The sequence below is a fragment of the Grammomys surdaster genome, unplaced genomic scaffold (genome assembly GCF_004785775.1).
Source record: "Grammomys surdaster isolate TR1022 unplaced genomic scaffold, NIH_TR_1.0 129, whole genome shotgun sequence".
Classification (NCBI taxonomy): domain Eukaryota; kingdom Metazoa; phylum Chordata; class Mammalia; order Rodentia; family Muridae; genus Grammomys; species Grammomys surdaster.
The window spans coordinates 3,201,373-3,223,956 of record NW_021604587.1 but is presented as its reverse complement, the minus strand read 5'-3'; the positions used below and the strand labels follow the sequence as shown (position 1 = coordinate 3,223,956).

Sequence of the window (22,584 nt, the reverse complement as noted above, 5' to 3'; positions counted from 1 at the left end):
GGCTGGACTAACCATTGAAAATGTCTCTACCTTCAGGAGTCCCGAGCATGCAGTAGAGCCTCGCTGGGGGAAATGTCAGCTTGGACCATGGGCGCCCGAGGTCTGGACAAGCGAGGAAGTTTCTTTAAGGTAAAAGGAAACTGGATTTGGGATCTCAGCTCTGCTCCCTCTGCGTGGCTGCCTGAGGAGCTGCAGGCACCCTCAGCTGCAGACTGGAGCTTGGACGCCTGCTGGCTGAACCAGCTGGAGCCAGGGGAGCTTGCCTGTGAGCAGGGTTGGTGCTGAGCCGCTGGGACGTTTTGTGGCTTAATACTTCCTCACTGGCTGGGGGCTAGGCAGAGATGCCACACTGTAGGACCCTAGAGGGGCTCTGTAGTGGTGAGCTGTTCCGGCTTTTTATAAACTAGGGAATTTTGGGATGAAAGCTGGACTTTGCTTTCCAGAAAATTAATGGTGTGAGACCAGTGTGTTCGTCTGACTGAATCATTAAAGTGCAGAAGAAAAAGAAAACCAATGCAAAACCCTGATTCCAGGACCCCACCTTAGGCTGATCAAATGTTAGTTCCTGGTGTGTTTTCCCAAACACTCAAAGGTTTCTTATGGAGGGGCAAAGGTAAAGATTAAACCGATACAACTTGTCTGTTTCATGTGGGCATAGCTGGGGCTAAAGTAACTTTCTGACTTAATGAGAGATTTTTTTAAAAGGGTATTTTTATATGGAGTGCGTATGTTTAAGATTTAATAGTCATTTCTAACGTGTACTTGCAAATTAGTTTCCCTCTTGTGGCTTTTTGACTTGTTTATTAAAACTTTCAAATAAATACAAATTTATTTTGGAAAATCCTGAATCACTCCCCACCCCCTGCCCTGGGGAGGAAAGACTAGACTAAAGGAAGTTAACTGTGTACATGAAGTGTATTGCAGTCAGGTATTCCAAACAATGGCCCTTGTCCCCAGAGGAGGCACACCAGGGAAACCTTATTGCTTTACTACTGAGAGGGAAAACAGGTGCTTATGGTTGGTAAGCCCTTTAGTGTTAATAAGTGTGTATTTGGTCTTATCTGTGTTTTCTGTTTCCAAAGAGATTGGGACCGATAGTATGTCAAAGGTTGACCCTGGAACATTCACCAGAAACCCTGTTGATAGAGCAAAGCTCCGTTTATTGTTGAAATGAGGGCAATAGTCTCATCAGTATCTAAGCAAGGGATCCCTGGGAGGTGCTTTAGATAGGCTTTAGATGTTGAGCTCCAAGTCCTTTAAGCTGAATTCTTCAAAGCAGAGTGTGATTGGAGTTTAGCAAAGCTTGGTAGCGTGTAGCATCTCAGATTGGATTTTAGCAAAGCGCGGTTGATAGTGTCTCAGAACTGGCAGACGGAGGTGAGTCTTGTTGAACAAACCATTGACAAGCATGCTATTCTCCCAAGTGAGCAAACTGTTGGGATTTCCTGCAGCAAATAGAAAAGCTACTTACTGACTCATAGCCTTAACTCTATGGGCAGGAAGATCCTGGAAGAATTAAGTAATATTGACACAAATGACCTCCGTTCTCAGTGCAGGTAGTTAAGTTGTGTACATGTAACTTAATCTCAGTCCTCAGCTAGATTACTTAGCTTTCATCAAACCCGTGTAAACTTCTACCCACGTGAGGTGGGTGGGAGGAGGTTCATCCTCCAGTTTCTTGGGGGACCAGGAGCTGAACCCCACAGCCCTTGATTGTATCTTACACTGAGATATGCATGCAAAAGCACCATCTCAAACACTGCTTTATCCCAAAGCATTGCCTAAATTAGCCTAAATATTGGCTAGTCCTTAATTACCACCTTAGGATGTACAGGGAGCCCTGTGGAGTCATAGCTTACATAGTAGTTAGACTTCAAAGTCAGGGTGAAAGAAAATAAGAGTGTGGTCAGAACTGAGTTTGAAAATTTCTAAGGAAGATGGACTCCATGGTCTGTCCACCCTAACGTTGGTTTTGGTCAGTTGTTTTAGGGATTTTTTATTTGTTGGTTTGGTTTGAGTTTTTTGTTTTTTTTGTTTTTTTTTTTCAGTCCTGTTTTCATTTTCAGCTTTCAGTGAAGCAGCAGGCACAGTAATTGGCTTGTAATGCTGTCTTAGGTTATGTGAAGGAGTCAACCAGGGGAAAGATGAAAGCTAGCTAAACCCTCTGTGAGTTCTGTTTTTTGACCTCTCCTGGGTCAGTGCCTCCTTTGGAAAATTCTGGCAAAGGCATCTGAACCATTTATTTTATCTATGTTTGACAGAGCTTAAATTATACACTTTAAGTTAGATGTTCATGTAAATGACGGTCGCCTTTATGAAGTCTTTTTTTTTTCTCCCCTTGTGCTAATGGACATCGGTCTTCAGAGGTCTTCACCAGCATTAGGCATGGAGTTACTGAAAGGATAAAGTAATGCCCTTGAACATCTCTTAACAGTAAACTGGATTCAGTGGGCCATGTGATTTGCCCCTCAGCACATTCTAGGACCCATAGGCTCTTTCATCAGGGCTCCTCTTATTTGCAGTCATGTCTTTTAAGCACCTGTGATCCCACCAAGCCCTGACCCAGACCAGCTAGAGAAAAACTAGAAGCCACACTTGGCTTCATGGAACTTCTAGTCTGGTAGCAAAGAAAGATAACTACCAAATCAGCCCAGCACCACAGTGTCATCATCATGGAAGACAACAGGTTCTGGGATATGAAGTATATGGAGCCCCAGAGAATGGGCAGCCTAACCTGGGGCTCCAGAGAAATCACTATTAAGAAAGTTCACTTGACAGCTGAGATTGGAAGGGAGGTGTTGAGGTTTGGTCTTTTGTTATGTATTGTAATGCTAAATACTGGCCTCCAAAGGCCTGGTTGCCCCCAGAGACAAGAGAATCTGCACATACACCAAGTAATGGTATGTGACCTTGCTCCTTAATTTAAAACTATTGGTTGAATAAAGATGCTGACAGCCTATAGCTAGGTAGAAGAGAGGTAGATAGAATTTATGTTCCTGGACTTGGGGTCTGAGGAGAGACCATGAGGAGGAGGAGGGAGAAGGTGGGGAGAAGAAGAAGGTAAGAGAGAATGAGGTGGAGGGAGAAAAAGATGCAATGAGATAGGGAAGTCATGAAAACATGGCCATGAGGGCTGGCCATTTGGAGTAAGAGCGGCCCTGGTAGAACAAGGCTAGTCATATCTCAGGGATATTGGTAGGGACGTAGATATGACTTAGAAGTGTTGATATCTGCCCAGCTCTATCTAGTGCTTTAAAGGCTTATTATAAATATAAAGGGTGTGTGTCATTTATCTGGGAACTGAATGATCAAAGGTGAGGTAGAAACCCCCAATTGAGATTAAATATTTACTACAACAGGTAAGAGTGGAGCTAAATTCAGAATGACACCTATGCTGTGGCAAAGCACTCCTCCGCAGACATCATCAAAGATGAGGAGTCTTGACTCATAACTGAACTCCACATTAGGCTAATCATCCTTCGTGGTTATTAGTGCTCTGTGGTTTTGTGCAGAGCTCAGTCATAGGAAGACATTTAGCATCCTTTTCTTCATCACGACTCTCCCTCCCCAGTGGTGTGCTCTAAAGCAGAGTTGCTAACCACCAGTGGCAAGCATTGATTTGTGGTTTCTCGAGTGTCCTGGCTCAGGGAAATGACTTAGGTTAGAAGACACAAGGCGCATGGAAAAGGCCCAGATGGTCCAAGCAACCTGGAGTAACTGTGGATGCCTTTGGTCATGGTTCCTGAAGGGTCACATCCTGGAAGCCACATAAATCCTATGCTGGACACACATGTTTTCCAGTTGTTCACAGCATCATGATTAATTTTCCTTAGCTACTTCTGGAAAAAAAATACTGTTTTCCTGTTCCATGAGGCCAGTATGAAAATATGGAGAGATGGGGAGACATGGAACTCTATACAGGGTAACCAGCTATCTGTAGCTGGGTAATAGAAATGTCTACCGACTACACCCATACTTGAAGGGTGAATTGGATGAAAGAGTTTATATAAGAAAGATGTGATTCCAGGCTGGACATTGTTCCAGGTTTAGGAATGTGGATGTTCAGTCATCATGAGCCTTCCTTTTCCTGAATCTCACAGCTTCCTCCAAGCTCCCTCTCCAGTTCATGTACCCATGCTGACAGATCTTTCACAAGATCCCAGAGTTGGTGCCCTTCTTCCTTCCACTACACCTACCATCTGCTGAGGATCTCTGTAGGAAACCCAAGAAGTTGTTCAAGATACTCCATAACCAAGTTCTCAGCACTAAGGAGATTTATTTGTTCCAGAGGGACCAAGGACAAGAATAAGGGACAAAGACAGAAGATAGAGGAAGAGAGAGGAGGGGAAGAGAACAGTGGAAGGGGGAAAGAAGGAGCAAAGGAGCTGGGTAAGGGGTATATGTCCTGGGGAGAAGGGAGGGGAAGGGAGGACAGACGACTGTCTCTGGAGAGAGAGAAGACAGACATGGTCCATAGGAAAATGTCACTTTAAATACGTAAAAGGGGAAACCCCATGTTAGGATGAGGTGCTTAATTTTGATTGGGCGGGTTAATAAGGTGAGCCAAAGGGGGATTTTGATTGCCAGACTTCAATACTTTGGATAGCTGGACCTTGGTGGTCACCCTCAGGAAGAAGAAGTGGCCAAATAAGGGAATGGACCTCGGGGGCTAACTTAAGGAACGTAATCTAATGGTTTTTACCAAGGCAGAGGAAATGGGGAAGAAGGAGCAGGGTCTGTCAGGGCCATGTGTGCCAGGCCTGGGCTGGCTAGAGTCCCTCCAGCCTCATTCTTTCATGAGTAGATATCATGGATGATGCTCCTGTGCAGCTATACTACCACCAAACATGGTCCATGACATCATAGATGATGCTCCCATCCAGCTACACTACCACCAAACACGGTCCATGACATCATGAAGGGTGCTCCCATCCAGCTACACTACCTCCAAACACGGTCCATTGAGCGAAGTTATCTGCTTCAGATCAAGTCAGCAGGCTTCACTTCATATTCTAGGATCATCAGCCTTTATCTGCCTTTCCCTCAAGTCTCTACCACCTGAGGCCAAACCTTTGTCTGCCTCCAAGGTTTACCCTTCTACTCCCTGTCCCTCACCTCTGCCTTGGCTATCCTTCCAGGCTGGGTAGAGTCACCCTACTATCCAGTGGTAGTGAAACTCACACAGGCAAGTAAGTGGGGATCTGCCTTCACTTTTGCCTGAAAATAAAATTGCAATAGAAATGAAGGAGGGACGGTGTGTGTGTTTGTGTGTGTGTGTGTGTGTGTGTGTGTAAGGATCTGGATGTGGGGAGCTTGGGAGATGGCTTGGGTGATAAAGTGCTTGCCTCACAAGTGTTTGTTCAATCCCCAGAACCCAGATAAGAACCTGGGTGCAGTGTCACACACTTGTGATTCCAGGGATGTCAAGGTGGGAGGCGGTGACAGGTAGATCCCTGGAGTTCACTGGCCAGCTAGCTTATCCTATTGAACAAGTTTCAGGCCAATGAGAGATCCTGTCTCAAAACAAAAAAGGGGAAGGCACCTAAGGAACAATACTCAAGGCTTTCTGTCCCCTGACCTCAAGTTCACGCATGTGCACTCACGGGCACATGCATACACACACACACATGCATGCACACAAACCTGTGTACACATATGTAGAGATGGCATGTAGAAAGTCATAGTTGTGGTCCCAATATAGTTCCAGAATTTAAACCTCAGTCTACCACTTGGTTCCATCAGAGAAGTTTTTCCTGTTCTTTTGTTGTATGACTCGGGCCCTGAGAGAAAGTTCTTCCCTCTCCTAGTACAGAATGATGCCAGACAGTGACCAGCCCATGCCTCCCACATTTATAGGAATGCCTTTGTGCTTCCTTGGCTGGCCCACCCATGCCTGCCTGGACTGGTTCCCCTATCCTAAGTGGGACTTCTTCACCTGCCTGAGCCTAAGGGATGTGGTGAAGGTTGATCTTAATTAACCAGGAAGGAAATGTGTTTGGATCACAGAGACCCTGCTCACCTTGCCTCCTCACAAGTGCTTGAGCCTTTTGGACATCCATGAGCCCATCACAAACCAGCTGAGAACCTCTGAGAGCACGGCACACTGATCGACCTACGTAGCATGCTTGAGATCCTGGGTTCATTCAAAGACCCTAATCCCAGTGGGGACTGTATGTTAGAGATCCTTCTTTGTGGTTGGTTTGCACGGTTTAGACAATCTGGTGTATTGAGCTTGTCTGTTAGAAACAGGGAACCTGCAGTTACATGTCGGGAAAACCACAGGAGAGCTCTCTGGCATGGTAACAGATGGGGGTGCTTGGCTGAAATCTGTCTCTTCTGACTGGGTGATGGTTCGTTTCATCTCGACTCAATTCTCTTGGCTGTCAGTCTTTTCTGGACATCTGAAGTGGTATTCAGTCTTCAGGGACCCTGTCTATAGAGTAGACCCTCAGTCATCCAGAACTGGACGAGCCTCATGGCAGCTTGGACCTCAGTGGCTCTCTTTTGTATGGAAGTTCATTTCTCCACATGCACAATACAACCAAAGTCAAGTCAGTGTTTCAGAACAGTGGAAAGGTATGGCAGAGGAATGAAAAATGACAGGTGGAACCAAATTCAATTGAACATATTCTGTTGTGGATCTGTGGACAATTAAAAAGCCATAGAGATGAGTGCGGCTGTCTCTCTTCCTCCCTGCTTGTCCCCAAGAATGTGAGCAGATGGCATCGCCTGCCAATGTCCAGGAAGCTCACTCATATGGTCTGTCACCAAACAGCCCCAAATACCTTATGGTGGCAACAGTGACAATTAGAAATGTAGTCAGAGTGACAGACAGAGTCACAGTTTATTTGTAATATTGTAAAGCGCCCCTGCTTTGGCATTTGACTGTGCCTTCTGCTTTTTATAAATCCATTTTTGCCCACAGACAGTGACTGATAGACAAAGGCTAGAGAATGCCATTGTCCCGTGGAGACATATGTGCTACAGATGTAATTTAAGATTTTTCCATAGCCACATGAAAAAAATGAAGTTTTTCTTGTTTGTTCCCTTTAAAAAACAAAACACAAGTAAAGTTAACCTCAAAGGCAAAATTTGTGTAACTACAATATCTCATGAAAGTAAAAGTTCTAAATAAATTTTCATTTGCAATATTTTTAATTTCCAATAGCATATTTTAGCATGTACAGCATGAACATGTGCCGAAATACATTTTTTAAAGCCATCTCCTGTTACACTTGAGCTTGTCTCAGTTCATATCCACTATATCTTGATGTTCAGCAGTCATACGTGGCTGGTGGCCACCAAAGAGTTAATGTTTAGCTGGCATAAACCCCTCCTTTTACAGCTGGGAAAACACCCTACTGCTAAGTGACATAGAACATGGGAGTCCACCCAGCCTGACTCTGCTCTGAGGTATATAACAATCCCGACAAGAGAAAAGGCAGCTTAAGGGAGTAGGTCCCAAGAAATTGCTGTTAACCCCAGGAGTCTCATACTAAGAAAAAGACAAGAATGAAGCCCGATGCTAGCCAGAAGGGGAGAGTTCACACAGTTCTGAGGGAGCTAGGACAGTGATATTTCAGGGATAAGGAAGACCACACCTTGATCAGGACCATATGGTCCTTACTCTTTGGTTAAGCATAAGCCTCATGTCAAGTCATACATGGTCACTGGACACCTGCAGTTTTCCCTCTTCTGGATGACCACAGTGAATACATCTCCTTGCTTGGTTTTCTCTTTAATCATCCTATTGAGGACAATGCTGAGCTCTTTAGGGTCTCCAGGACCCAAGCTTTGACCCCTGGGACCCTGGGATCCTGGTAGCAGTATTCCCACACCACATGGCCCAGGCAGTGTGGCTGCTTTTGCAGTTTTTTTGGATTGCCCATCCAAGAAATACCATATAGAGAGGTCACAGGGACAGTGGCTTTCTCTAGAGATGACACTAGTCTGCCTTTTAGGTGTATAGACATGCCTCTTGCCAGTGATTTCAACAGGTTTATATACTAGGCCAGTCCCCAAAACATGCCTTTCAAGGAATGCCATGAGCTTATGAGATAGCAGGTGCTGTGTTTGTTAAAAGCAACCAGTACACAAGTCAAGTGGGTTTGTAGGTCAGTTTCCAGCATACCATGGCCAACAGTGTGTGAAGCTGAATGGTGCCTGTGGATCTCCACGTATGCTCCAGGGGACTTTAATGTTTTTAAACAAAATAAAACCTTGAACTGCCTAGTGACACATATCTAATACTAGCAGAAGGGTCTCTTGAGCACACAAGTTCAAGAACAGCATGGGTAATAAAGGCCCAGTCTTTAAAAAAAAAGAAATCAATAACAAGGCTAAGAGGTATAGCAGCAGACATCTGTGAGATCTAAGTTACTTGTGAGGGTGACACAGGGAGACTGCTTGAGCCACAGATTCAGGACCAGGAGAAAAAGAAGGAGGTAAGAGAGAGACAGATGGAAGACCTAGGGGCCCCTTCCCCTGTGGAAAATGGAGTGAATGATGTCACCTTCCCATCTGGGTTATAAAATGAATCATTCCAGTGTGTGCTCTGAAGATGTCCATCAATTCATGGCTGTGGAGCTGTGGTATTACTGCTGCTATCTGACACTCCACTATGAACACACTCCTATGCCAGGAGAGGAGGCCATTCAGTTATGTTTGTGGTGAGTATCTTGGTTTCTGTCTCATTTCAGACCCGTGCTGAGCTAGCTACCTGGATAATCTGTGATTGTTTTCCCTCCACATAGTTACATAGGGACACTTCTAATCGTTGTCCTCTGTATTTCCAGATTCAGAGAGCTTATCTGAGAATCTCGAAGGTGCAGGTGACTGGTAGCTGGTTCAGTCTTGGCCACTTGATCTCCAGAAATAACTTTGGCAGCCACAACTTGCATGGAGGAGCTACTGGCCTCTAGTGGTCAGAGGCCAGAGGTGCTGCCAAACTTCCTACAGCACCCAGGACCAGCACACCAGCCCTAAATTTTAGTAGTGCTGTGGTTGAGAGATCCTGATGTGCACTGTAAATTAGGAGACAATCCTTGCCTGAGGTTTCTCTAGCCGGATCTACATCAGGCCTTTTTGAAGCAAAGAAAATAAAAAGAAGAAAGAATAGCCATACATTTAGCACCCTCTAGCCTACTGCTTGTTCAGAGCAGAGATTTACTTACTGACTTTTTGTTGCATAGCTTAGCTAATCCCTGGTCTATAACAGCAAGTTTTCAGTTCATTGGCTGGGTGGATGAAGAAGGCGCAGTGTGTGTGTGCACATGTGTACATGCAAGATTTGGGAATCCACCTGGTATAGAATCAGCCTTCATGATGGCAGAGTGAGTCCTGGGCTCTAAGTGTACGGTACCTGGGACATTCATAACAGAGAACGGTACCTGGGACATTCATAACAGAGAAACCTCGGCTTGAGGGAGGGGAGGAGGTGCAGGGCTCCCCGTGTGATTGCTGGGTAGCCGCCTTGGGAAGATGAAGGGTAGGTTGAACTGTATGGGAGAAAAGGACACAAAAGAGCCTTTCTAAACAAGCAAGCTGCCAGTGCTGGGGCCTGGAGCAGTGTCTGAGGACCAGGAGTCAGGGCAGCAGGGAGTGAAGAGAGGAGAGACACAGGGCCAGTACTGCAGTTGGATGACTGCGATTTCATTCTTAGGGCAGATGAGAACTGAGGAAGGCTCTGGGCCATGGAGAACATAATAATACCCAAGTGCCGTCTTTATAGAAATCACCCTGCAACTGAAGTATAATTAACTCAGTATCTTCCTGAATTTCTTCAGAAGACCTCGACCATTTGAAAGCAGCCTGCAGACCTCTATGTACTTGGTTCTTTGTGTGCCTGGCAGATGTTGCCAGCTGTCACCCCCATTTCCCACCAGCTGTTCTTTGCAGAGCAGATCACCTTGATCTAGAGGGATTTCTTTCTAGGTTTCTTCTGTGCAGATTTAAAAGCTGTCCCATAAAACTCTGATGTAAAGTTCTCATATTTCCACTTTGGAGGGTAACAAAGGAGGAATATTGAAAGCTCCTGTTGTTCTTGTTGTTGTTGTTGTTGTTGTTGTTGTTGTTTTAAAGATTGTCCCAGAGCTGGGGTGCATCCCAAAGCTGGGGTAGGACTCATTCATGGACCATATGACTAGTGTGTGTTGAGCCTGCCTCTTGAGAAGATGAATGTCAGACTCACTATGTAGCTGAGGATGATGTTCACCTAATCCTTCAGCCTCTACCTCCTGAATTTCAGACATGTGCCACCCTATGGTGTTGGAGATCTAACCCAGGGCTTCCTGTGTAACAGAAGGCATTCTACTGCCTCAGCTACATCCCCAGGCAGTTAGCCAATACTTAAAATAATAATAATGACAATAATAATAATGGTAACTTCAGGAAACAGTGTGTAGTGTGGAAGAGAAGCAACAAGAGAGAGAATAGACTTATTGAGGACAGTCAGAAAACTGCACCCCTCAAAAATAGAGATCTGTCAACCAACTTCTCTTTGTATATAGCTACACCTACTGGTTTTGAATTGCCTGGGTTTCCTCTAGATAGTTACCAAACTGAGTAGTGTCACCCTCATTGCCTTCTAAACCCAAAATATTTACCCTTGATGGAGAAAGTTCACTCAACGCTGACAGGGGAGATGATTGCATTTTACTGAATTCTCAAAGACAATTCTTTTCTTGCTTTTCTTTCTTTCTTTGATTGTTTGTCTGGCAGGTTGTTTTATTCTGCTTTTAGACAAGTTATCTCTAACTAGCCAAGACTGACTTCAATCCTACCCTGGTTTCCTGAGTCAAAGGTAGCAGCACTGTGTCATATCACAAATGAACAAACACATGGGGCTAGGGAGATAGCTCAGCAGTTAGAAGCACCTGCTGCTCTCCCAGAGGACCAGGGTTCAATTCCCAGCACCCACAAGGCAGGCTCAGAGCTGTCTATAACTCCAGTTTCCAGAGATTTGATGCCTTCTCCTGGCCTTTATTGGCACCAAGCATGAAAGTAGTACACAGACATAATTGCAGGCAAAACATTCAAACACACACACGCACACACACACACACTGTAGCTAAAAATAGTAACAAAAACATTCCAGGGCTATTGATCTGTCAAAGGACAGGTAAGGGCAGGGCCAGCATGTAGAGCCTGGGCTCTGAGGACAAGTCCCTTCTCCTTCCTGAGCCACACTCCCTGTAAGTTATTTGAAATTGCTGAAGTGGGTACACCAGAGGCCTCCAGCCCAGAAGCTTACAGGATCCAGATGACAACAGAAGCAAGCAAAGCCAACCCAGTCCAAAGGAGCTGGAGAGCAACTGAAATGTGGTCTCAGAATGCGGACAATAATGAGTAATGGGGGCTATGGTGAACAAGACAGAAGTTCTATCTAAGGGAAGCCATACGTTCCTCCCCCAAATCCAAATTGTCAAAGTGAAGGCGTAATGGGTATTCCAGTAGGAAACTCTAGCTTCCTTCGATCTTCTTGTAGGAGCCATAATCAGACTGCTAATAGCACAAGAGCCAAAAAATTAGTATATCACTTTTGAGATGATCAACAGATGGCACGGAAAACTTTCTGTTGATGTGAATGATACTTTGAGAGCCAAGGACAAGGAAAAAAGGGGCAGGACAAGGGCTGGGAGTATTCCTCAGCTGTGGACTTGAATCCACAGCAAGGCATTCAGCAAACAAACACAGGAAAAAGCAAAAAGAGACAAGAGGCCAATATGGGGCCTTTGGGGAACAATGCTACCTTCTTGGCTCTTGGTGAGTTTCAGTTGAAGAACTAGTGTGCTAGACATCAAGGGACATCCAAGACACCCCCAGCCAGTGGCTTCCATGTTCATTGTTGCACACCTGCCCAAGAAAAACAAGGAAACAAAGAGTGAACAAGGCAAATAGACTGAAGCGGGAGAGATCCCAGAGGAGAAATGCTCACTGCTACACTGCCCGGGGGGCTTTTAGGAGTCTTTTGGTGGGAAATGAGTGGGAACTATAATTATTTCTATTGAAACTGGTAATTTTTGAGCTCATCCAAAGCCAAGCCAGTAAAGAATCCTAATCCTATGCGTGTTCCCTCACCCTAACCAGAGAGGTGTTCGTGTGTCACACATTCACATTGGGAGTGGTCACATGTGATGTGTGACAAGCTCCTGCTCCCGCTTGCGCCTCAGCTTCTTTCGGGAGCTCAGTCCTGACTTACCACATTGGTAATTTGGGGTGCGTAACGCTTCCGCATGGCTGCTTTGGAGATGCACAGAGGTTGCAGTAAGCAGTGAGTATGAGGTCAAGGGTCTGTCACCCAACCAGTTGCAAAGCACGTGCAAGCCTATGGACCAGAATTGCACCCAGTGCAGGCATCATTGCGTGATTCTCTGGTGTGTTTAAAAATTAATTAAAATGTGTGAAACTACTTCTAAGAAAGTAAAGAAGACAGCAACACGCAGTGACCCAGTGCTGTGATTTGTAAGAAGGTAGAAGTCTAGATTTGTGTGTAAAGTTTGTTTTTTACATCTTTTATTTAAGAATTATTTATTTTATGTGTATAAGTGCACTGTCGCCGTCTTCAGACACACCAGAAGAGGGCACCAGATCCCATTACAGATGGTTGTGAGCCACCATGTGGTTGCTGGGAATTGAACTCAGGACCTCTGGAACAGCAGTCAGTGCTCTTAACCGCTGAACCATCTCTCCAGCCCCAACATCTTTTTATTTAAATATTAAATGGTTCTTCACTATGGATGACAGGAGAAGCTCAATATGATTCAAGACACACAGGCCCCATAGGCCACCCCAGAATGTCTCTACACTGGAGCTGCTGTGACTCACAGCTTCCTGGGGAAGGGCTGTTCCCAGGAACTGCACTAGGCTCTCAGCAGAGAGATAAACTTCCTGGCTTCTCTGGCTTCCAGACAAGCGCTCAGCCCTGGGACAGAGCTCCTGGCCCTGACTCTTATCACAAGAGAGAAGGATGTGCCCAGGAAATGCCCACCAGCCAGAGAGGATATGCAGATTCGGGGAGTCTGAGCTGGAGAGGAAGAAGGTGGGGTGGGCTTGTGCAGCCTCTGGGTCTGAGACCTGTGGGGATCTTCCCACTGTCTACAATCCCACAACCCAGTGTTACTTCAGTGCCTCAGAGCCATGTGTGGCCTGCTTCTTGGGAAGGACTTGGCCTGGTCCATCGTTCCTGGCTGTACTGTTCACCACGCACTCAGAGCCTCAGTTCCTTCAACTATAAGGTGGGATTGACAACTGTCTCTGCTCCACAGTGCTCGAGGGGACATGTGAATTGAGTGGGGTAGTGCCTTCTGTACACATGGCCTCACACCAAGGGGCAGCTGTTGTCAGCTGAAGCTGTGTAACACAGCTAGCCTCAAACTCTCAGTCTCTTGCCTCAGCCTCCCGAGTACCACACTGATTACAGATGTAAATAACCTTGCCTGGCAATGGTTTACTATTTAGAAGAGACTTTTTAGGACATGCCTAGCTTTAAATTACTTTATCTCTGTTGCTTCAAGAAATGGATGATGGTGATGATGGTGATGATGATGATGGTGGTGGTGGTGATGATGATGATGATGATGATGATGGAGCCTTATTTGGTGCAGGCTGGCTTTGAATTCACTGTATTTGAGGATGACCTTGAATTTATGACTTCCTGCTTCCACCTCCTGAGTGCTGAGATTACAGGCCCACACCGCTATGCCTGGTCTATGTAGTGCTGGGGATGAAGTCACAGCTTTGTGCATGTTGGGCTAGCACTCTAGAGCTGAGCTCGTCCCGAGCCCTCAAGCAGTCTGGTAATTTATTTGTTTGTTGAGTTTGTTGTTGTTGTTGGGATATTTTGATTTGATTTGATTTGATTTGATTTGTTTCTGAGAAAAAGTCTGCCTGGAAACCCCAAACTAGATTTGAAATCACTACGCAGCCCAGGATGGCCTCCCAACGTCTAGCAACTTCCTTGGTATGACAATGGAATGCCACTTTGCCCAGCTCAAACTGTACTTTTTAAACCTTCCTGTGTTTGTGACACTGACTTCCTGAGATGTCCCTAAAGTCAGGACAGTATAATCCTGTCTCCACTCTGCAGTACTGTGACGTCAAGGCTTGGTGAGAGTCAACATAAACACTGTGTCCTCCTCTATATTGTAGGATATTTTCAAAAGATTTCAGTAACAGAGAGAGGTGAGTAATGCTATCCCTCGGGTAAATGTGTGCTGGGAAGGACAGCCCATCCCCAGCAGGCAGCTCCAGGACTCCCCAGACAGCAGCAGGCAGCCCAGAGCCATCTTTATTTACTTGTTTACCAGTTCAGCCTTCTAGTTGGAATTTTCAGTCAGACTAGAGCGGTGGTAGTCACAGGAGCTGGAGGACTGCCTTCCACTCTGAGATTGTAGTTGTGTGCTGCATGCCTACTGTGTGCTGCATACCTACTGTTCTCTTTGGCAAGAGCTGACTTAGGGGACAAGCGATAGGAATTGCATGCAGGATGTAGTGTGCCTGCCCTCAGGGTCTCCGTGTCCATCTACTGAGAGAGAGAAAGCAGGCACACCCCACACCAGAGAAGTGTGCTTTGGGTTACTAATCTCCCATCTTGGATGTCCCCTGCCGTGTTGGGAGGTGGGGGCACATTCACCGTGCCCTTTTCTGCTCCACCCCTGAGGTCAGATCAGAGGAGTGTGGGTTCCCCTGTCACTATTTAAACGGAACTAAATTTTAACGTTTTTTACTCTTTACTTTTGTGTACATGGATGTGTGGAGGCCAGAAGTCGGCATCCAGTGTCTTCTTCCTCTGTTGCTTTTCAACATCAATATCATTACCATCATCGTCGTCGTCATTTTGGTTTTTTTTGGTTTTTTGTTTTGTTTTGTTTTGTTTTTGTTTTTGTTTTTTCAAGACAGGGTTTTTCTGTGAAGCCCTGGCTGTCCTAGAACTCACTCTGTAGACCAGGCTGGCCTCAAACTCACAGAGATCCTCCCATCTCTGCCTCCAAAATGCTGGAATTAAATGCATGTTGCACTCTACCTGGCTCAACTTTATCTTATTCTATTCTTTTCTTTTTAAAGACAAGATGTCTCACTATGTAGTCTTGGCTGTCCTAGAACTCACTATGTAACCCAGGCTAGCCTCAGGTTCTGAGAGATCCTCTGTCCTCTGTCTCCAAAGTGCCGGAATTAAGTGTGTGCAGCACCATGCCTTGCTCTACCTTATGTTTGAAACAGGGTCTCTAATTGAACTCAATTAGCAGACCCAGCAGCAGTGAGCCCGCCCCTCACCTGTATCAACCTCTTCTCTCCCATCACTGGGACTGCGGGCACACAGCTTCGCAGCGAGCGTTTTAGATGGATGGGTATCGGGGATCTAAGCTCATGCTCACTCAGCCAGCACTTTACCCACTGAACCTCCTTTCTCATCCACTAAATAAAATTTTAATTCTTCTCAAGTGACACCAAAGTTAACAATATACTGAAATGGAAAGTCCTTTCTGGACCCATTGACAGCTAAATCATCTGGATGAGTTCAGTAAATACAGATGGTTTTGTTGGGTGTGGTGCTGCCACATAAAGTAGAGCCAGACATGGTGGTGCACGTCTTTAGTACCAGTGTTTTGGAGGCAGAGGCAGGGGGATCTCTGGGAATCTGAGGCCAGCCTGGGCTACAAAGTGAGTTCTAAGACAGCCAAGACTACATAGTAAGACACTGTCTTTAAAAAAAACAATGAATAAAGTAAATCTAAGCATTTGGGAGGTAGAGGTGGAAATATCAGGAGTTCAAAGTCATCCTCCATGATTACACGGTGAATTTGGAACCAGTTGTCAAAAACAAAACAACAACTGCATATATGTGTGCGTATGTGTGTATCTATATGTATGTATGTGTGAATGTATATATGTGTGAATGTGTGTGTATATGTGGTACATGTGTGTATTGTATGTGTGTCACTGTGTATGTGTATATGTATTTGTGTATGTGTATATTTTGTATATGTATATGTGTATATAATACTGAATGTATGTATGTAACTATGTACTGTGGTATATATGTTACATGTACATGTGTCAGTGTATATACATGAGTAGGGGATGTACTCACACATACACTCCTGTGTGCTAATGCTCTCACACACTCAGTGACTGCCCCTCCAGTGGCATGGGCTGACTTTAGCTGAGGCCTTGGGCCCACAAAATGCTGGATATATTTCTCACACTAGCTTCCTTCATTTTTCCACCAAACTACCATTGCCCATTGCCCCTTTTACAGGTAAGCAAACAGAGGCATAGGCCAGTTACAGTCTTGCCCCCAGGGGTCACTAAGGACCAAGAGCCAGAGAAGATGTCATACCATAGTTATGGGTCCCAGATTCTTTAGGAGGCTAAAAGTTAACCTCTCCTTGGAACAAGAAGTCCTGCCTGGTAGCCACTGGCACTGGTCCCCATGCCCAGGAACTGCCAGTCTGAGCAGGAATGGGTGCGGCCTCCAGAGCAGCTGGCTATACTTCCGCTGTGCCAAGGGTACATTATTACAGATTTTGAGGACAAGGAACAGAACTGACAGAACTTTCCAGAAGGGAGAGCTCCCAACAAGAATGTGCAAAGTGAGTTTTGGAGAGCCATTAGAAATCAGAGAAGTGATTGCCAGCAGCCTGGTGTCATTCCTGGATGCACGGTTAGAAGTTTTCATTTCCTGAGAGGGGAGTGGTTTTTACTGATAGAGTTTTAAGTTTCATAAAAGTTACCATCATAGCAGAGGATTCCTGTAAACCCGTTCATTACCCTTGTTCCAGCTTCCTAACCACTTACACGTGTCCCCACTTGCTTTCTTACTGTCTCTTCCTAAGTCCATAAGACTGCATTGGTGTCAGTGTGTGTGTGTGTGTGTGTGTGTGTGTGTGATTTACTCTTTCTATAAGGAGTTATATTTACAAGTAGCATATTTTCTGAGCCACTTGAGAATATAGTGGAAGAACCCCCAAGTATGTACCTCGGAATCCTGAGAACAATGACATTTATCTATCATCTATCTATCTATCTATCTATCTATCTATCATCTATCTGTCTGTCTGTCTGTCTATCTATCTATCTATCTTTTGAGGCAAGGTGTCCTAGGCTGGCCTTGGACTCAAAATCCTCCTGTCCCTGCTTCTAGATTTCTGGGAATACAGGTGTATGCCATCACATCTGGCTATAAATTTTGTTATTTCAGCACAGTCCATGACGAAAACCAAAAAAAAATTAAACGTTGATTTGAGAATCTTCTGTAACCTATCCTCTGGGTTTGTTGATGGCTTCAGCTATGTCCTTAAGGAACTTCTTTTCCCATCTTCCTATATCCAATCAGGATCTTCCATTGTCATGGGTCTTCAGTCTCCAAATGATTCTACTGCATTTGTTCTGATGATTAAGTGTTTCATTTCCTACTGAAATGCCATGTGTAATAGAAAGGACTCCTACCGATGTTCAGTCTTATGAATTTTCACCAAGCCCGTATCCTTGGTACTGGTTTTAAATGGTGCTTATGTGAGAAGCCGAGAAATAAATGCTGTGACTATAAAGAATGACTGATTCTCATGAGTGGGGGCAGGGCTCAGTGTCAGCAAGCTTCTCGGTATGTGCAAGGCTCAAGGTTCCATCTCCTACATCACCATTGTGATGGGTAATCTTTAGTGTCAACATGGCTGGATTTAGAATCATTAGGAGACTGAAGCACGCCTGTCTGTGAAGGAATTTCCAGAGGATTAACTGAGTGGGAGGGCCTAACTTAACAATGAGTGGCACCATGTCATGGGCTGGATGGGCTGGAAGCACAAGTCAGTTAAAATGGGACAAGGGACAAGGGACCAAAGGCCAGTGCCCACCTCCACCACTCTGTGCCTGCTTCCTAGTTTGTCCTGATGTGAAGGGCTGTCTCTGCCATGCCTTTTCAAATACAACAGACTGACCCCTCTGGAACTGTGAGCCAAAACTAGTCCTTCCTTCCATAGGTATTTCTTTCAGTCATTTTGATCACAGTGGTAATAAAAATAATCATACAACTAAAGACTAAACAAACAAGCAAATCTCATGAATGAGCCTAATATCTAGATGTGTAGCACACCATGGCCTCAGGACCACACAATAGAGGTAGACCACAGCTCCCACTGAAGGACTCCAAAAGCTTCCTTTGCTTGTATTCCTAGCCTTCCGGTAGCATGTCAGGCTTTATTTTTAAGGCTATCATTCCATTGTATACATACACCACATTTTATTTATGTGTTCGTCCATCCATCCGAAGACCCTGGGCTCGGCAGTCACGCATGTGATATTATAAGCAGGAGCTGGATTCCTACAGCAGCTTGCACCTATTTCTGACTTCCCACTCTGAGTGTTTTGATAGTTAGATTAAGCCGAGCATTAAAAACAGATTCCAAAGCTCAGTCTCAACTCCAAGAGTCCTCCTCAACTATGTGTCAACTGGGTTCAGACAAAAGTCATCTGGCCACAGCAAAATGTTCTCTGCTAAAACAAAACGCTGTGAGCCAGATAGGACAGGGGTTTCCCACCCTTCACCATAGGCACAGAGAGAGGTGTAGTGTTTGAGCTTGTCTAGTTTGGTCATCCCTGTCACATCAGATGGGCTCTCTTGGGATATCTCAGTCCAGCTTTTTGATTGCAGAAGGCTGCTCCACATTAGAAAGATCCTGCCATTCTCAGGAAGATGGTAATTCCCTCACCATCCCACTTAACTGTGTGCCGCAGAGTCTTGCTTCACTGTCCTAGTTAGTTGATGCCATCAGGAAATAGAAGACATCAGGTACGGGGAAAGCATTTGGTTCCCAGCATCTGAGTGTGTCCCACACAGAGATGACCTCATCCCCTATGCAAAGAACCAGTGAAAGTGCCGTGGGGGAGGGGCTACTTCACACTTGCGATACTCTAGGCCTTGATGTCAAATGACTGTCACCATCATTTAAAAGCTGGACCTGTGTTATTAGGATTATTTCTTAAAAAGTAAGTCTCTACAGCATGGGTTTGTAAACAAGCAAACAAACATCTATTCAGTAGCAATAGCAAACCCACAAACAAGACAAACAAAACCTACAAAAAAAAAAAAAACCCACAAGCAAACCATAGCGTCTGGTTTTGTTGTTGTTGTTTTAATTGTAGATAAGTGTGTGTGTGTCACATAAAATGTGTAACTTTAGCCCTTTTTAAATGTTCACTTCTTTGGCATTAAGTACATTTAAATTATTGTGCAACTGTCACCACCCTTCAGCTCCCAAACTCCTTTCATCTTGCAAAACTGAAACTGTCCTCACCAAACAGTTACCGGTTTCTTCTCCTCTTGGTTACGGACATTCTCTGTGCTTCTATGAAGATGACTGCTTTAGGTTCCTCCTGGGAGTGGGCTCACAACACGTATCCTTCTGACTAACTAGTTTCGTTTAGCAAAAATATCCTCAAGATCTATCCAATGTCATATCCTACATCAGAGCATCCTTCCTTATTCAGGAGGAATAATAGCATATGATCATCACACCATGCTTAGTCCATTCTCCCATGCGTAGTGACAGCATTTCCGTCTGAGAGCCACGAACACTTCTACTGTTCCCTCCACAGTTGACATTACTTTTTAAAAGAATGCTGCTCAGCTCTCTTGCCCTGAATGGGAATATTAAATCTCCAATTAAGGAACCCACTCACTTACAAGAAACACGAACAAAGTGTGTTGCGGTGGGCCTGTGACGGGACTGAAGTTGAATCTGAGTCTCTATCTTGAAATGAAAATCTGCTGACTGGGAGAGCGGAACTGCTTAGGAAGTGTGCCATGGATTCAAGGATCTGGGCTGAGATTCTAGATGCTTCCATGCTGTTTTCTATGATGACTACACTAATCCACATTTGTGCATGTACAATAAGAGCGATACGTTCTCGAGGTCCAGGACAGCGGCCCTTGTTTTGGGGAAAAGTGTTGTCTTCTTTCTAGTGGCCATGTTAACTTGTTTTGATTCTCATTTCCCTGATGATTAATGGTGTTAAACATTGTCCTCACACGCCCGTAGAGCATTTGTATATAGTAGTTTAGGGGCATATCTATTTTGGTCCCTTGTTTATATTTTTAAAATAATGTTGTTTTTTGGGCTGTTGAATTATTTGAGTTTCTTATATCATTGGTCTATTAACCTTTTACCATATTCAAAATTCAGATGCTTTCTCTTCTCATTTCTTTTGCTATGCAGAGACTTATAGTTTGGTGTAATCCTTGTGGGGAGTGTGTGTATTTTATATTTTATTTTATTTTATTTTATTTTATTTTATTTTATTTTATTTTATTTTATTTTTTGCCTTTATTGTTTTTGAGATTTTGTATAAAAATATGTGTGGCCCAGCCAGTATGATGGAGAAGTCTCCAATGCTGTCATCTAATAGCTTCATAGATTTGGTTCTTACGTTCAAGTCTTTAATCCATTTTAGGTTGTTTATTCATACAGTTGGAGCTAGGGGTCTGGTTTTACCTTTGAGCATGTAGACAGACATCCAGTTTTCTCAGCATCGTTCCTTAAAGAAACCACCTTTTGCCATTTGCAAGGTCTATCATTTGTATACTAGTCAAAAATCAGCATCCTGTAGGGATGTTTAACTGGCCTGTGTTACTGTTTTTACGCCAGTGCCATTCTCTTTTGATTTCTATAGCTTTGTAGAATATTCTGAAGTCAGTTTGTCTGATGACTCCAACTTTGTTCTTCTTGTTCAGGACAGCTTTGATTATTCAGTACATCCTTTACTTTCACATAAATTTTAGGATTTTTTTCCATTATTATGAAAATTTTTAATACAGATTGCCTTGAATTGGTGAAATACTTTGAATGGTGTGAATAGCTTAGCAAGCTAAATTCTTACAACTCACATACTGGGCTAGTTTTTCCTTTATTCACATTTTTTCAATCTCTTCAATTACTGTAATATGATTTTCTCTCATAAGTATCTCTCCCACTCTTGGGTATATATCCAAAAGAAACTATCTCAGTATGTCCAAGAGATGTGTGTCTCCTATGTTTGCTGTACCACGGTTGAAAAATAACTAAACTTCACTAAGGGGCAATGAAACATGACTGAAGATGGTAGAGAGGGGGCTCTCATGTCTGCATTTCATGTCTATGAATTCAACCAAACAGAATTGAAAAAAAATCAAGGGGAACAATTACATCTCTGCTGACCATATATCGGCTTCCTTGTCATTATTTCTGAGATGACACCGTGTAAGAACAATTTACATAGTGCTCACACTATACAGGGAAATATAAGTGATCCAGGGATGACTTGAGGTGCATAGGAGGATTGTGTAGGTTATTTGAAAATACCACACCATTCTTTGAAAACAGACATGAACATATGAGAATTGGGTACCTGTGGGATCCTAAAACTGACCTTGTTTAGGAGTTGGGCACAGGAAACTCAAGTAGGGGAGCAGAAAATGAGGCAAGAAGGAGAGGCAGGCAAGACCAGACTAAGTCAGTCTCAAAGTTTGGGAGGCTATGAGCCTGAGCCAGTGAGGAAGCTGGGTCTTTCATGGTCCAGCTCCTGGCAGCCCCTAGTGGAGAGCTACCCTGTGGTGTTGACTCTCCAGCATTTGGGGATTGTTCTGTATAGAGACTTCAGGTGTTTGCTATAGAAAACTAGCACTGCCTCAGGGAACAGTGGCATGTGGGGCTTGTGCAGACACCAGTGGTACTTGCTATGAAAGTCTTTGATATAGCCTCCAAGAACCTCAGAAGCTTCCCAGAGAGGAACAAAGGCTTTGAGTGGCAGTAAGTTTCACATCTCAGTGATTCATCCCCTGAGGTTGCTGACCATATTCATGAAAATGAGAATAACCGGGCTATAATTTGCTTAAAGTGCAAATTCCCTCCTCAGAGTCTCCCCCCCCCGCCCCTTTTCTTAACTCAGAATATGTTGTCAGAAGATATGATGATTCTGGCCTTACAGAAAACATCTCCGTGTTGCAAAATGCTCATCCGGATGTTGCAAGTTGCAGATTCATGCCTCCAGCTCTAGTTCTTCCTTTTTGAACATTTGATCTCTTCTTTTTATTACTATTACTATTATTACTATTAAAACCCAAGCCACAAATACTGTGGCTGGCATCCCCAGGGGCACTAAGTTCATATTTCACCGTGATTCTGGCAGGCAGCACTCACGGAAGATGATCATCAATAGAGAGCCTTCAACCAGCAGCAGGTCTGGCAGACCTGGCACACTGTTCCCTCCCGTGAGTGCACACTACTCACGGGTTCACTCTGCATCTACAATCCGGGGCAGTTTTGTGTAATTGTGTTGAACGGGTTGGCATCATGGATGTGCCCAGTGTCACTGAAGCAGTGACTTCTTTAAAGAAGTCATCCAGCGTCACATTGTCACATTCCATGTTACTCTATCTGAGTAAGAAAACCTCTGGGGAAATGATACTTTGTTCATAGACACTGATGCTTAGTGAGTTTGAAATTATAGGGATATGGTGTGGGTTGGGGAGAAGCGACAAGGCACAAGGAAAATTATAGAGTTTGCTTGTATTTCCTAACTAGGAAAAAAATACCTTCCACATAACTAATG

General features: G+C 44.4%; 1 protein-coding gene across 1 annotated transcript in view; it reads left to right on the top strand.

Annotated features, from left to right (window-relative positions):
- Rin2 (Ras and Rab interactor 2) overlaps positions 1-22,584 on the top strand; it is a 168,638-nt gene that overhangs the window by 69,133 nt on the left and 76,921 nt on the right. Inside the window, exon 2 of the mRNA XM_028756574.1 lies at positions 37-129. Within this exon, the coding sequence (XP_028612407.1) occupies positions 73-129 (57 nt within the window). The 5' untranslated portion in view covers positions 37-72. The remainder of the gene's footprint in view (positions 1-36; positions 130-22,584) is intronic.